The following is a 16,903-nucleotide window of genomic DNA, read 5'->3' as shown; positions in this document are numbered from 1 at the left end:
AAAACAAACAAACAAACAAAAAAAGAATGAATCTTATGTGGTCACAATAGGTGACCTTTTCATTGCCTTGGTAAATACTATCCGCCCATATTTTGTTAGCAATATACATCAGGGACACTGGTTCACAGTTTTTCTGCATTATCATTGCTTCGTTTAGGTCTCACAACTATGCTTTCTACCAGAGTAAGTTTGGAAATGCTCCTTCCTCACTGATTTTTTTTTTGATAAATTTGAGGTCAATGCCAATTAAAATTTCTGGAACCTTAACTCAATGAAGCCAATTCACCTTGGGGTTTTCTCTGTTGGGAGGATATTTTTTTAATCCTAATTTAATCTCTTTATTAGATCTGTTCAAATAGTGTATTTTTCATAAATCTGTCTTGGGAGATAAAAGATTTCTACAGTCTTCAAGGTGCATGACTCTTTAAGGTACCCTATAACATAACCCTTTTATTTCTGTTGTATCTGTTGTAATGTCTCATATCTCATACATCTGCTTTTTCTCATGGATTTTTCTTTCTAAAGGTAGCTAACACATTTTTTTTTAATTTTACTGTGTTCAAAACACAAAGTAATTGCTCGTTTTGATCTTTAGTTTATTATCTGTTTCATTTGTTTATGCCCTCATCTTGCTTTTCTTGCTTCTTCTCACCGGCTTCATTGAATTCAGGGTGCTCTTTTGTTTGGGGGATTTTTGTTGTTGTTTTTGGGGTTTTGGGCTCATGTGTGTGTGGTTGCTTGCTGCGGTTGTCCCTTGGTGGGTTGGGTTTTTGTTCTGGGATTTAGTTTTTTGTTTTTGTTTTGCTGTTGTTGTTTTGTTTTGATTTTTCTTTTCCTCGCTCTATCAGTCCATCTGCCAATCTGGGTCTATGTTCTTTGTCTGTGTAAACGACACTAAACTTCCCTCCTGCTAGCTTTCCTGGAATGCAGGCATTCCTGGTATACGATTTTCATTTCGATTTTCCTCAAGATACCCTCTAATTTCCCTGTGGTCTCTCATTTGAAACACCCGTCCTGCGAGAGGGTTTTGTTCTCTTCCATATACTGGTGGCTTTTACAGCGTTTCTCGTCCTGTTGGTCTCTAGTTTCCTTCAACTGTAGAAAAGACAACTGCCAGGACTATCATCTCCCCAAGTCTGCTAAGGACAGTCCTGTGGCATACAACAGCATGCTCGATCCTGGAGCAAGCTCCTTGTGTACTTGAGAAAAATCAGTTGTCGTGAAAGAATGCTGCTTCCTTCGAGTTTCTCTGGTACAATGTAATGATTACATGCAACACCTCCACTTCCTTGTTTAACCTAGCTACCAAACGTGAAGTATGGAAACCTCCTACCGCCATGTCACTGACTGTGTCCTCCTTGATAAGGCAAGCCTCTGCTCTATGTAGCTCAGCATCCGGTGTTAGGTTTGTATACACACATTTCAGCTGTATACTGTGCAGAGACAGACAGCCCCTCATATTATTATATAAAATATAGAAAGAATGTTATAGTTCTTTGCCTTGGACTGTTTTGGCTGGCACATATGTGGCCGCCTTGTTTTCTTCTGTTACTACCACCATGGAATACATTTTTCCATGCTTCTGCTTTCAGTCTCTGGGTTTATATGGAAAGTGTACCGCCCATGACGGCCAGAAGAGGGTGTCAGAGCCCTGGAACTAGAGCTGCAAATAATTGTGAGCTGTCATGTGGGTTATAAGAACAGAACCTGGGTCCTCTCCAAGAGTGGCAATGCTCTTAATTACTGAGCAACTACACTCAAGTGGCTTATAATGAGACGGTTTTCCATTTCTATCACGTTTTATTGCTATATGCTAGATTTCTGATGTGATCAAGTATGATTTACTCAGATAACACATTCCCCATGCTCTCTCACTGATAGCATCTTATTGCTCCAATCTTTTTATTTTTGCAATAATATGACTACAAATGACATTTTCCTAAATTGTAAGTCAGTCCCTGGAACATTAACACAAACTCCACGGACCTATAGTAATTCTGTGGTCCATTTTCCCATATCAGCAAATTTAATTTTAAAACCCCTTGGAGAGATGGGGAGAGAGCTCAATAAGGTGGCCTGCCATGGCACCAAAAAGGCCTGAAATTAGATCCTCAGAACTACCATAGTACACCATCACCTGCAGAGGTTGCTGGGACACCGATCTCTGAAGCTCAAGAGCCAGCCTATCAAGTTAATGAGCTGCAGGTTCGCAGAGAGAGCCCATTTCAAAAAATAGGTGGTGAGTGACCGAGGAAGACACCCAATGCAAACCTCTGTGGCCTCCATACACCGTACATGTATACACAGACACAAACATGTATATCACACACACACACACACACACACACACACACGGCAGAAGGGAGCTAGAAAGATTGCTCCGTGATTGACAGCACTGGCTGCTCTTCCAGAGGACCTGGGTTTAATTCCCAGCACCCACGTGGCAGCTGACAATTGTCTAACTCCAGTTCAAGGAGATCCAATGCACTCTTCTGGCTTCCCCAGGCACTGCACACATGGTGCACAGATGTATATTCAGATAAAACATTCATGTGCATAAAACAAAATCAATCTTTTAAAGATAAATAAATAAAAATAGATTTTTAGAAACCTGTACTAAAACAGGCATTTCTTCCCCTCCCCCGGGACAGATACGGTTTTTCGAGGCAGGGTTTCTCTGTGTAGTTTTGGAGCCTGTCTTGGAACTCACTCTGTAGACCAGGCTGGTCTCAAACTCACAGGGATCCTCCTGCCCCACCTCCTGAGTGATAGGATTAAAGACGTGTGCCGCCACCGCCCAGCCAGACATTTCTTTATATGAGTATTTCTGCACCACTCCAGCTTTTCAAATTAAATCACTATAATCAACCAGTGAATGAGAAGAATCTTGTCAGACCATTGGCCTTGCTGTAAAATGGCCCTTTTACCAACAGCAACAACAACAACAAAATCTCAGGACCCGATAAAAAGGACCAGCTGGGGAAACGAGCAAAGCATACAGCAGTGGTCTTCTGTGATGGCCGAAGAAAACATTACACAAATCTCAATAACTCATTAAAAACACTTCTGAAAGCAGCTGAGATCTGGACACACAGGTGTCCTTAGGCCACAGAGTATCAGAACAGCTGCCACCAGACGCAAACCCTGTCGCAGGAAACTGGACTCACTGGCAGAAGAGAAGGAAAATGTGATGAGAAGAAGCAACATGGAAGAGCTCACCGTCCGCTGTCACGCAGCACAGTGTGTCAACACCGACAGGTGCCAAGTACCATTTACTCAATTACGACAGAAAGCCTGAAATGAGCTGCCAGGCAGCCCACAGGATTCAGGGCACTGCCACTCTGATTGCCCGGAAAGAGGGCATACAACCCGTCTGCTCTCTTCCAAGCATTGACCCTCCAACACCAAAACACTCCAGCTATCTTCCCGGGAGAGGTCCACACAGCGGCCAATTCCTATCGACATCACCCCTGGAGCCCAGTGATGGTATCAGAGCCTACAGTGCCCACTGAGGTTTCCAATCAGAGATTCAATGGATGGGTGGGATTCTGCAGTACACACTGTGCCAAAGACTTGGCATCCAGGAGCTTAAAGGAGTTTTGAAGGGGCTTCCCACCCAAGAGCCCTGAGAGCTTGTCCAAAGCAAAGTGTCCACGGCAAGAGAGAGCCATGAACACGCATCTGACTGCTGGCCAGCACCCGTACTAAGAGAAATGGGTTATTTCTCTCCACCTCAAAGAGACTTAGCTAACCAATATAAAAGACTTCTCACTTTTCAGAGGGGGTGGAATATGTCATCCGACAGGTTTTAAAATTACGTTTATGATCGCCAGGGTGGTGCCTGCCTGTAATCCTAGCTCTTGAAAAACTAAGGCAAGAAGATCAAAAGTCCAAAGCCAGTCAGAGTAACTAAAGAGAAATAAAATTTAAACCATATTTAAACATGGATATGTGTTAGTCTAAAAGATGAGGTCCAATGCTTACAATTAATTACAACTTTTTATCAAGTGTGACAAATTTTAATTTAACACCAGCCCAGATGAAATATGTATGGATTACCCAAGCATTCACCTCACTTGAATTGACTTTGCACATCCTCATTTAAAAGGCTGTGGCCACTGCTAGTACAATCCTCTCCACACTCCCTTGACTGAGCATAAGTGTGTAGATTGTCTTCTTATAAAGCTCAGCTGTCAAATACTTCTTTTTTTTTTTTTGTTTTTGATTTTTCGAGACAGGGTTTCTCCGTAGCTTTTGGTTCCTGTCCTGGAACTAGCTCTTGTAGACCAGGCTGGCCTCGAACTCACAGAGATCCGCCTGCCTCTGCCTCCCGAGTGCTGGGATTAAAGGCGTGTGCCACCACCGCCCGGCTGTCAAATACTTCTTAAGGCCAAGTGCAAGCCCTGGGTTTAACGTCCCGTTCCGTGAGGTTCATGTTAGCTCCCAATGAGCCCAAAAATGGGGCTGTTTTTTAATTCAAACCCGCCACGGGTCAGTTCCTTTGGATACACTGTCCAGCCATTTTGCAGCTCTGGGCTAGATGCTGGAGTAAAGTAGAAGATGTGTTTGAAAAAAAAAAAAAAAAAAAAAGCACAGACCATTCACAGGGCACCAATTGTGAGTCAGCTTTATAAACATCATTGTGTAATCTTCACCACAGCCCTGAAGAGAGGCATCATTATCCCCAGCGCACAAAGGAGGAAGAGACAACATAACCAAAGATGGCAGAAGGCAGAGCCTCTGGCCTGTGTTCCCACTGAGATCCTCACCCATACCCGGGTCCACTACCAGGACCCCTCTGCATTTTCACAGGGCTCAAAAGCTGCCTCGCCCTGTGGGGATGGCGCCACGCCACCCTGAACTCAGATGTGGTGTGCCTCTGCCCCACCTGGGAAGTCCATGCTCTAGAACACCCCTTGAGGACAGTGGCATCCAGATTCACTCAGCATTCTGGAAAGGAAGCAGGGCTTCAATTTTAAATGATAGACAGGGACTAAATGAGTATGAAAATATGTGCCCCAGCAGCTTCCATGTCTCCCGGGTTAACAGGCATAGAGGCACAGTTAGTGACTACACAGGCAGAGGGCACTGGGAACCATGCCTCCCACACAGTAAACACTCAAGAAAAGCTGCCCCTTTCAAGGTCACCCCCTTTCTTCAGTGCCCAGGCACTTCAAAATATTAGCCTCACAATATAGCTCTCCCAAAACTATGAAATAATCATGGTCACTACAACATGGTCTATAGTCAAAAGATGACTTTTTAAACCAAACGTTCTTTCACTCAAACATAAAATTGTATCTCTAAAATATATTTAGAAAGACAACCAATGAGTAGCTAATAGTTTAGATTAAAAGGATGGATGAAAAGTGGCAATCATGGCTCTAGGAAAAGCTACAGAAACTATGTGAACAATCTATCAACATATCCGAGTCCGGAAGTGGAGACAGGTCTTAGGATGAAGACCTTGCATATAATACATGCCTTTTCTAAAAGTACTCTTCAAAAGTTTGGGGGTTTGTCTCTGTGGTAGAAGGTGCCTGGCGTACACAAGGCCCTGGATATGAGTCATTGCTTTTTAAACTTCTACCTTAAAAAGTGTTTTGCTTATTATGTTATGTGTACATGTGTATGTGTCTGTGTATATGTGTAGGACAGAGCATAGTGTGTGTGTGTGTGTGTGTGTGTGTGTGTGTGTGTGTGTGACCAAGTGCATGCCACCAAGACGTCCAGCTAGGTTTTGTGGGTGGTGGGGGCCAACCTCAGACCCTACAAACACTCAATGGTTGAGCCACTTCCCTAATCCCTACTCAAAAAAAAAATGTTTTTAAAACCATTTTATAAGATACTTAGTAGCTATTGTATCAACTTACTAAAAATGCATAAGAAAACTCAGTTCATTCTGAATGACATTACAACAGCATAGGCAGGTTCCCCCCTTCACAGGCGTGTAAACAGCTATGCATGCTCCTTCCAGGGCCCTCCAACAAGCCACTGTACACAACCCACACAAACTACAGTCCTGGAAGCAAAGCTTTCAAGATGGCCTCATGAGGAGGCAGAAATGCAAACTCCCAGGGGAGCAGGGGAACCCAGAAGACAAGACTCAAAAGACTCTGGAAGTGTTTAACCATCTCTGACCACCTACTAATGTTTCTCAAAGTTTGGTCCCGGGACCACCTACATTAGCCTCGCACCCAATGCTTTCAAAACACAGATCGCAGCTGCACAAGCCCCTCGGCCCCTCACCCCACCCCCAGACATGAAGAATCTGGACTCTGAGCGAGGATGAAAGTTTCCTTTTTAAAACAAACTCGGGATTTCGATGTATACATATTTTAAGAAATACTGATTCAAGACATACTAATCAGATAAGGCGAACATTGCTCAAATTTTTTTAGTGATAAAAACCAAACAACCCTCACTCCGTACTGACCATCCTGCTGCCTCCTAACAACCAGCTGTCGAGTCAAAACAGGCCAGGCCTGTCAGAGTCACGGGTTCAAGAGGCAGGTGGCCTATGAACCTGCTTCTCTTCTCCCTAAACTGAAAATTCTTCTAGAAAATAATTTTGAAACATTGATCAAAAGCCTCAGCCAAGTGTGGCGGCACATGCCTGTAACCCCAGCACTTGGGAGGCTGAGGCAGGAGGAAGCTGAGTATGAGGCCAGCCTGGGTTCACAATGAAAGCCCACCGGAAATAAAAGAAGGGAGAATGCAAGAGGGACAAAAAGACCCATCATACCGTGCCCCAAATTTTTACTAATAAGATTTCCTTCTCTATTAGAATAATAGAGGACTTGCACAGGGTTTTTGGGCAAAGTGTGCTTGGAGTTGAACACTCAATACTACCGCCTCTTTGACCCTGCCTCACCTGGCACTGTCCACACCTCACACACAGGATCTAATCCTCACAGCGTAGAAGAGACGCTGTCCCCACTTTAGAGGTTAGCATACCACATCTTAAAGAAGTAACTCGCTTGTGGCAGACCGCGCAGCCAGGATCTGAGCCCTGACAAGTGGACTAGCAGTGTGATTAGGCTTGTCCCACTGTGGAACTGTTCTAAATATCACGATATTTCAATGAAGTCTGACACATGAAGGGAATCACAGAGACACCTGAAATTGTGCCCTTCGAGAATCTCAAAAAGACAACCACCCTTGATAAAAATGCAAAGAGCAAAGAGGGAAGGGATGATCTTCCTGTGGAATTAAGTCAGGCAGGGTAGGTTCCCTAGTTAGCTCAGGACCACCTGCTTCCCGGGGTGAACAACGAAGGTGACATACAGCAGGAACTTCATACAGTTTTGAAAATAAGTGTTGTGTGTGTGTATCTTTTAAAGACCAGGAAAAGGCTTCCAAAATACAGTCGCTGGTGATTGATATGTTTTAGACCCAATGATGGGATTTGTGTGTTCATTTTGTATGTCTATCTATACTTTTCATTCTATAATAAGCTTGTGTTTGCTTTTTAAATGAGGGGATAAATTAGCGGGTGGTTTTCAAACCCTGTGATTTAGTACCTCCCTATAGAAGCAATGGCAATGGGCTCCAACATCAACTCAATGTACGTGTGGTGTCCTCGCCCCATCACAAAGACTCATGTTTACTGAGAATGTGAATGTTGTCTCTCCAGGAGCCAGCCTCATACACGCATGGGAACAGGGTTTAATACTTACCATAAATAAATGAGATCAGCACCCACAGTTATCAAGGAGTTAGCAGGCAGGAAAAGGTTGTGGAAACAGGGCCGAGGAGTGACTCAGTGGGTGAAAGCACTTGCTAAGTAAGCACGAGAATCCCGAGTCTGAATTCCCACAACTTATACACGCACGCATGCGCACATGCACAATAAATAAACGTAATTATTTTAAACGTTTAAAACAAAAAGGTGTACAGATGTGTAAACGTGCAGTGTGCTCAGAGCATTCCTATCGAGGGTGTCCCACATCTTGGACCTTGTGCTAAATGCTAGCACACTAAAGGCATAAGCACTCAGTGAGCTAGCACATAGAGCCGCACAGCTAAAGTCGCTCCCCACATATCCGCGCACACTGTGAATGCCTTTATACACATGTGTGTCTGCGCCTCGCCCTCTGAAGTTCACCAAGTGTTCTACATAAGAGACCGAAAATGGTCATTCTCATCAATGTGCATTCTTATCTGAGAACTCTAGTAGAATCAATGACACAAATCAGATGTGCCAACTGGCACGCCGTCATTAGCTCATCCTGGGAAATTTCAAACGGCAGATCTGGCACGAACATGATGCTCTCCCGATCAAACTACCTCAGAAAGATGGCATCTTCTGAGCAAGAGCTGCCTTTGTTGGCCAGACTCTGCTAGACTGAGCAGTTCACAAGACGGGGAAAGAAAAGAAACAGGAACTATGTATTCCAAAAGAATGGGGAAGGCTGGAAGGAAAGAAGACAGGTACATAGCTGTACAAAATTTTTATTTATTTTTTTAAATATTTATTTATTTATTATGTATACAATATTATGTCTGTGTGTATGTCTGCAGGCCAGAAGAGGGCACCAGACCCCATTACAGATGGTTGTGAGCCACCATGTGGTTGCTTGGAATTGAACTCAGGACCTTTGGAAGAGCAGGCAATGCTCTTAACCTCTGAGCCATCTCTCCAGCCCTGTACAAAATTTTTAAAAAGTGAGTGTTTGTATATTTTCTTTTTTATTTAAAAAAAAAACGAGAAAAAAAAACACTGGAGACAAAATGATAGTAATACAAATGACCACTTCAGGGATTGGTGAACACTTATCAGGGAGGTTGTATGTTCAGAATCTGCAAAGTTGGGGCTCCATCCACAGCACCATGAAAAGGCCACTTTCAGGACCCAGGGACCCTAGGTCATTTGGTTGAAGGAGCAGGAAGAGGAGAGCACCTCTAGAAGACAGAGGCATAGTTGCTGTGTGATGGTCACTTATGCCTGCATTACGCTGAGGACATCACCAAGAACTCCAGTCCCGGGTTACAAATGCTGTCCGAAAATCTCCTGACCCAGGTAAGCGTTGCTTTTCCTAGGTTTGTGCTTTCGCTCAGAGTCCACTCTGACACCACGCTTGCCTGATGAGAACACACTCCCCAAGACTCCTGAAGAAACGGTGGCCAAAGAAACACGGGCAAACTTTCAGGAGACAGTATTCTTTGTCACACATAAAGGTGGAACTTGGCCTGCATGAATCCCAGATGCACCTGCTACAGGCAGGCGCATGCCACAGTATTGCATAAAGCAAAGCAAAGGCCACAGGCTGAGCTGGTGATGCCCCGGAAGAGGGAGGATGCTGACCTCTTTGATGCCCTTGCTCATCTACTGAGGCCTGGATCACATGACCCCACCCTGTGTAAACCAATGTCCAGGTTGTTTTTCCTCTTGGCTACAGCCAGATACATTCCTGCCTGCAAAAGTCATTGATACAAGGAACTCTCACGCTTGGCTGTATTAATGATCAACTTGACCAGAAACCCTTACATCTCACAGAGACAAGACTTGCTGGGTGTGTACACATGGCTGAGTGTGCTTATCCTATGCCGTCTGGTGAAGCAGGCACCTCCCCAGGCCTCTTCAGGTTGCCAAGATAGAGCCCTAGTCCAGCATGGTCTGAGAGAGCACCTGGGCACTTCACCACACGCTACGGGACCTCTGAAGTGCTCTCAACACCAGGCTACAAGTTAGCTTTGTTTGCATCCTGCTCTCTGGCTGAATCACAATCATCCTATCTAACTTTCCGATATAATTGAAGGAAGTTTTTCACTACAAAATAAATCAAATACCCCCAACCCTAAAAAAAAATTCACATGCATTTTTAATTAAGAGACCTAGCAGTGCTTGGAGTCTTGTGTTTTGAATTTTTTTAAATTTTTCTTAAATGTGTGTTTTGCCTGAATGTATGTATACATGTGCATGTATGTATATGCACCATAAGGGTGCAATGCCCATGAAGGCCAGAAGAGGTCATCAGATACCCTGGAGATGGAGTTAATAAGCAGTTGTGAGCTGCCCATCAAGGCTGCTAGGAACTAAACCCAGGTCCTCCACAGAGCAGCTCTTAATCTGTGCTCTCTCCCTCTCTCCCTCCCCAGCCCCAATCTCTCTTTCTCCATCCCCATAAGGTGAGACTCTCCCTGCCCCTTCTGCAAAGATAAGCAAATGGATCGTGCCCAGGCACAGTATTTTCTTGTAAAAATGCCCTTTCCAAGTTGGGCAGTGGTGGCGCACACCTTTAATCCCAGCACTTGGGAAGCAGAGGAAAGTGAATCTCTGTGAGTTTGAGGCCAGCCTAGTCTACAAAGGGAGTTCCAGGACAGCCAGGGCTGTTACACTGAAAATACACACACACACACACACACACACACACACACATATTCACACAGACTCACACTCTGTCTGCACAGTGATGAGAGGTTCAAGAACAGAATGTTTCTAGCAGAAGAGGGGTTACCTTTCAAAGAATGGAAACTACTCAAAGCAAGACCAATCAGGAGACCTCTACTTCCTCAGCCCCGTCCATTAGAGATTTTCTACACAACACTACCAAGCCACTCGCCACCTTGCAAGCCACCAGGGGGCCAGCGATAATCTTGAAATGGCTGTGAGCTTCATTATATTTATTCTCTAACGTGGGACTTTCATTCTTAACAAATGAATGCATACTCTACTACTATACATACTGTGGCTTAAAATGAATCTTGTTTCTATAACTCATTCAGCATTTCCTACGCAGACAGCACCGAGACATTTTCTACATTTTTCTTTTTTTTTTTTTAAATTTATGTGTGCGTCTCTGTGAGACCAGAAGAGAGATTCGGATACCCTGCTGCTGCTGGAGTTACAGGCAAATGTGAGCTGACAGATGTAGGTGCTGGGAACAGAACTCAGGCACTCTAGAAGAGCAGCAAGCGCTCTTAACCCCTGAGCCACTTCTCCAGTCTCCACGGTGATATTTTACATGTACCTCTTTTCTCTCCTAATTGTTACACACAGTTCAAGGTTCTTCCTAACTCTCACGAGCGCTCCTTTTTAGAAAGATAGCCTCCAGGTAGCACAACGGCAATGAACAAATCTTGACCTGGCCCAAAGCCCTGGGCACAGACCCATGGTCCTTCACAAAGCCATCTGATTTGTTAATATTTGTTAGCCCCGATCAAGCGCTAACTAGAAAGCTCTGTTCACTTCCCAAACTTCCCCATCTTGTAGTATTTTTGCTTCATATTTATCCCACCTCAACAACGATATCTCAGAAAGAAACCATACTTAGTCACCAAACCATAGGATAAGGTTTGCTGTGTTCAAGCAATGACCCACAGCTGCCAGGGTGCTAGCCTGAACTGGTGGCCAGTCCTCCTGCTCAGGCAGTAAGGGATCCCAACTCATTCCAGCCCTGGGAAATCCCTATGTGGTGTCCTAGAGGGAAAGCTCAGTAGACCTCCATCGCCTTTGTCAGTCAAGCCCCTAGGGTCCACTCCTTGACTTCTCTGCTGAAACTGCTCAGGACTCAACCTTGAAAATGTGTGTGCTTCTCCACCATAGGCGGGAATGCTCGGTCTGTGTTAAACCCGTATGCTCGGTGATGACAGAGGAAAGTATTCATCAAGGGGTCCCATCTTTGCTACCGTCCTCTGGCAAGCACCACCACTGGATCCCAGATACTTGTGGCGACTCCCCGTCTCTCTCAGAGCCACCCTCCTTTTCACAAAGGGTAACTCTTCTAACTGACTTAAAATGACTCCTGGTGGAGTCTACTGAAATGCTGGGAGCTAGTTGTGGAAGAAAGAGAATATGATGTTTCCTTACCACTACAAAACGCTGGACATAGCGTGCATCCCAAGGTTCATGGGAAGAAGAAAAAAAACTAAACTCAAAAGTAAATTCCCATGTTAAAAAAAAAAAATCATTGACCAAGAAGATCGATAATTGTCATTAAGATACCAACAAAAATGCCAGACATTCTTTATGGCTATTTCAAAGTAGTTGTTTTTTAAAAAGGAGGGGAAAAAACTAGTAATTTTCCCTATATTTTGGTCTAGTGGTTTTTATGTATATCAATTAGACTCCATGATCATGCAAGAACGATATTTTACTTCTTTGACTACTACCCTACTGCCCATTTTAACCTCAGTGAATTTTTGGTCCATTGCGTAGAAGACTCTCTCTACTAATAAAAATGCGACCTATTAAAGATTAACTTGCCCCCAGGACAGTCTCTCTAAAAGCAAATTCCAGGCATGATAATCACCAATTTACACTCTGAAGACTTGAAGGCCAACAACGTTACTTACCCTGTTTTAAAATGGAAAATCCCATATACTTTTTAAGGCTATAGTGGGAGGGGAAAATGGCAAATCACTAATTCACAATCACCAGAAACACAAACAAATGCAACCTCTCCCTACGTGGTCCTTTCCAAAGGAAAAGTTTCCATCTGAAAATGCCTCTCTTTTTCTTTTTTCTGTTTTTTGTTGTTGTTGTTGTTGTTGTTGTCAGATTTTGGTTTTTAACTTGTTTTACTTTTCCATCTCTGATCCTGCAAATGCGCTGTTCCCCAACTATTTGCCAGCTAGATCGCGTATGTCACAAACTGAAATGAGTTGGACCCATTAGGCAAGGCTGAATTATTAAGCTCTTGGTATTTACCAACACTGCAGCAAGGCTTTCTTCTTAAGCATCAGATGTTTCCCTTCCCACAAAATCACAGAGGTTCTAAAAAAAAAAAAATCAACTTCTATATGTTACAGGTGGGGAAACTGAGGGCCGAGAGAGGCCGGGAGCTTGATTAAGATTACAGGGAGCTGGGTGGTGGTGGCGCATGCCTTTAATCCCAGCATTCAGGGAAGCAGAGGCTGGTGGATCTCTGTGAGTTCAAGGCCAGCATGGTCTACAGAGTGAGTTCCGGGACAGCCAGAGAGAGATACACAGAGAAATCCTGTCTCAAAAAAAAAAAAAAAAAAAAATCACACAGGGATTTGAATGCAAGTCTGAGCAACTCTGGGCTCATACCTGCTATAGCACAAAGCAATTAAACACAAGATCACCTCTGGTTCACCAAATGTGGTAGTTCTGTGGAATCTGAGGCCGTGTGGGTAGGAGTAATAAAATACCATAGTGTTCTGTGCACTGGGTTCTATCCTCAGCTCACTTCGAGGATTACTTTGCCAACAAGGTAAGGTATTTGTAGGTAACTTTTGAAAATGAATGGAAAATAAGTGGATAATTAATTACGTCTGGGCTGATAAAGGCTTACTGCTAAACATTTGACCACTTAAAAGGGACTTAGGCCTTCTGCTGTCAGAATGGCAGGCCTAAAAAGATGGATAACACTGTAGGTTTTCAAAACGTCCTGCCCGTATTTCATTAACTTCAAAATGAAAGTTCACTGAAGAAGAAATTCCCTAGGGGAACTCAGATTTTACAAGTGGACTTCCCAGAACCTGGCATCCCTGTCAGTATTTGTACAGGGTACCCATTAAGGATGGTACCACCCTGTTCTTCCGAGTTAACAGCTCATCCTCTTTCCAACTCAACTAAGTGGGAAAGTGGTTGAAACGGATCAGCCTGGGATCTTAAGGTTCAATACAAACAATCCTACAATGCTTCTGCAACATAATTGCAACATTTTGTTTGCTACACTAATAAGAAAGCATCGCACATGAACATTACTGAAATGTAACCCGGCTGCAATTTTCAAATCCATTACTTTCTTACGAAGTTACATAATTTAAGGGAAAATGAGCCCGAGACATGGCATTCGGAATGTTTACCAATACAAATAAGCAAAAAGGGAGAGTTCTCAGCCCTTCCAGAAAGGCCTGCCAAACACTCCTGATCCTTATTTCCACCAAGTTATTGTTTGGGAAAACATGTTGTTCTCTCTTAAAATGACCCTCTTAATTGTTCTGAAAAGCCACTGCATTTCCAGGGAGGAATAACTCGCTTCCATACTGCGATACATAGACTGATAAAGTCAAAATAAGTCACGCCGACAGCCATAAAAGCGAGTCTGTAGACCTCCGAGCTTTCCAAGATGAGGGATGAGAGCTACCGGATCCTCACTAGTCTTCCTTCCTGAGACCAGAGACCAGTTCTCTTCACAAGTCTTAAAATGAATGCTCAGCCCAGCTACCTCATCTCTGACTTTGAATGTGGGAGGTGAGCCACACAGGTGACCACAGGTAGGCTGGGAATGAAAATTTTAAAGGTCAAAATGACCTTGGACTTGTTACCATTCCCGCTAACGTGGTAAATCAGAATTTGTTTCCAGTCTGTCCAATGGAGCAAAAAAAGTTTTGTTTTGTTTTTTTCTGGGAAAGTCCTAGAAACTCTAAAGAGTTAAAAAAAAAAAAACTGGGGAAAAAAAATCCCCAAATTATGAAAGACAAAGTCAGATTCCCACAGCTGCAAGGGAGAAGTTTATGAACTCAATGTAACTCAAGATGTCTTTTAGGAGCCCGGCTCCCCTGACACATGCTATCCTCGCACTGCCAGGACACGGATCCCCACGCCTGGGTGACTTACTCCAGCTCCATCCTCCAGCGTGGGGGCGGGGGCTCCCAGCTGAAGCCTTGACATCTGCAGCGCTTTTCCAGGCGACCAGACCAGGCCCTAGCTGGAGGAAGCGGATACTGGCGAGGGAAGGGAAAAGACGCGACAGGGGTAGCTGGGACTCCTGGCTACTAGAAGCCCGGCAGAGTCCGTCACACTGGGCGGTCCCAGCGTCTGGGGATGCCACGGCCCAGATGTCCCAGCTGCAGCTGGCATCTCCGAAGTACGAATGTCAACTTAGGGGGCGGCAGGACAAACTTGGGCCTCTAGTCCGGCGAGCTGGCAGAGTGGGGGTGGGGGATGTCCCGTGCGCGGACTGGGCGCGAAGTGGGCCCCCTAAGATGAGATAGGGAGCAGGGGCATGCCTACCTTGGAGCATGGCCTCGAGTTTCTTCCTGTCCACGCGGAAGCGCTCCTCGCTCCACTCGGGACTGTGCAGGGGCGCCGCGGCCACCAGATCGTCCTCGGAGCCGGCCACTGGCGAGTCGGTGCTGCGCTCGCTGTTGGAGCCGGGGTCCGACTGCGCCGCCAGGTAGCCCGGCTCGCCCTGCGCGGCCATGGTGCGAGCGGCGCTCGGGCTGCCGCCGCCCCGGCCCGGGCCGTTCTGGCTCGGCGCGCGCCGGCGCTAGCTCGTGCCCCCGCCGCCGCCGTGACCGCGGGAAGCCCTGCGCATCCCCGCCTCGGGCGCCGCCCCCGCCCCACCGCGCCGTGCTGCGCCCCGGCCCGCGCCCCCGCCTGCAGCGCCCGCTCCAAGCGCAGAGCGCAGCCCGCGCCTCCGGCCGCCGCCGGCCCCGCCGCCTCGCGCGCTCATTGGCCCGGCCAGCCCACGGGGAGCGACGGGCGGGAGCGATCGGCCCGCGCCCTCTCACACGCACCACGTCCACACGCCGCGCGGCCCCGCCCGGAAAGCCTGCCCCTCGCGGGGACCCTCGGGCTCTCGGACACCCTCACCAAGTTCGAGCCCGGCGCTCCCCGAGTGCCCGCAGGCGCCCTCGTCACTTACTGCCACTTTTCTGTGCTTCCCCACCGAGTCCATCCCTCTGAGAACTCACAGATTCCTGTGTCCTCCTGCAAGGCCAAGTTCAAGCTCAAAGTTCCCGCGTGCCCGCCAGGCACACAAGCTTACTTAGCCACACCTGCATCACCTACTCTCACTTTTTCTGTCCCTACTCCTGGACTTCATCTCTGTCCATACTCAGGATACTCCAAACTTTCCACTCGGCCAAGTTAAAACCCAGCGTGGTGCTGAAGCCCTCAAGAAGTGCACTCGAAAGTCCACTCCCATCCACACACCCACGGAACACCCTGAGCCGGTCCCATAAGTGACATGTGAACGGTAATAGTGAAAAAGGTGACGTTCAACTTAGCAGACCTGACTGAGCATTCCTGTACCTAACCGTTCCAATCCAAGGCGCCCTTCACCTTGCCAAAGCAAGAGCCATGCAAAGATGCGCAGTAAAGGGACATCTCCTCTACAGATCCTTTGTATTTTCGAGGAAGAGATAGGGATGGGAAGATGTACCCTTCTCTGAATTTGTTAATTTCTGCCCTTGATGACAGTAGTTTCACCAACCTGAAGCATCTATCCCTACCCGGAATCAGAGCTAACTGCCTGGTCCTCTGAGCAGGCTGAGAGCTCCTCTCTGTCCTAGGCTGCCCACAGATGAAGGGCTGCAACTTCTGATCCTGACTTTCCGGACCCGGGCATGCACCACTGCTCTCAGAGCTGAGTGTGGAGCTCAGAGGACAAGGCCCCGGTATGAACTTGGAACTCTCTCCTCCGCGCCACACAGATTCACACTGCCTTTCACTGAATGCCCAAAAGCACAAGATTGTCTTTTCTTCTCCGGAGGAAGACGAAGATGGCAGAATGTCACTGTGCTACAGAGGGAAACAGTAGGATCACACCTGGGGCGAGTCGTGTTATTCACTTGGGCCCATAGGTAGTCATATAGTGTGCTTAAGGAAAATCAAAACCCTTAGTGGGAGTGGGGAAGGCAGGAGAGGTGGATCAGAGAGTAAGAGCTCTTGCTGCCAAATTTGACGACCTGAGTTGGATCCAAAGGACACAGGAGAGGCAGGAGAGGCCCAACTCAGGCAAGTTGTCCATTGGCCAACATGAAAGCACACTGGAACATGTACTCACGCACATACACAAATAAGTATGGAAAGGGAATTTTTAAAAATCAGAAGCTAGATAGATGGCTCAACAGTTAAGAGTCCTTGCTGCTCTTCCAGAGGACCCGAGCTCCATTTCCAGCACTCATGGCTCACAACTGCCCATCACACAAGCTCAGTATCTGATGCCCTCTTCTGGCACTTGTACTCACACAACAACATACAGAG

At 46.1% G+C, this 16,903-nt stretch overlaps 1 protein-coding gene across 3 annotated transcripts in view; it reads right to left on the bottom strand.

Moving 5' to 3' along the window:
• The window catches only part of Bicc1 (BicC family RNA binding protein 1), a 218,674-nt gene extending 203,437 nt beyond the window's left edge, over positions 1-15,237 (bottom strand). For all 3 annotated transcript variants that reach the window (XM_041656541.1, XM_041656542.1, XM_041656543.1), the window contains exon 1: positions 14,927-15,237. In XM_041656541.1, coding sequence (XP_041512475.1) covers positions 14,927-15,116 — 190 coding nt within the window. In that variant the 5' untranslated portion in view covers positions 15,117-15,237. The remainder of the gene's footprint in view (positions 1-14,926) is intronic.
• Between the last annotated feature and the right edge of the window lie 1,666 nt (positions 15,238-16,903).

This window comes from Microtus oregoni, unplaced genomic scaffold (assembly GCF_018167655.1).
Source record: "Microtus oregoni isolate MIOR12 unplaced genomic scaffold, Mior012 000007F_ref0000211, whole genome shotgun sequence".
Lineage (NCBI taxonomy): Eukaryota > Metazoa > Chordata > Mammalia > Rodentia > Cricetidae > Microtus > Microtus oregoni.
This window is presented reverse-complemented; position numbering and strand designations above follow the sequence as displayed.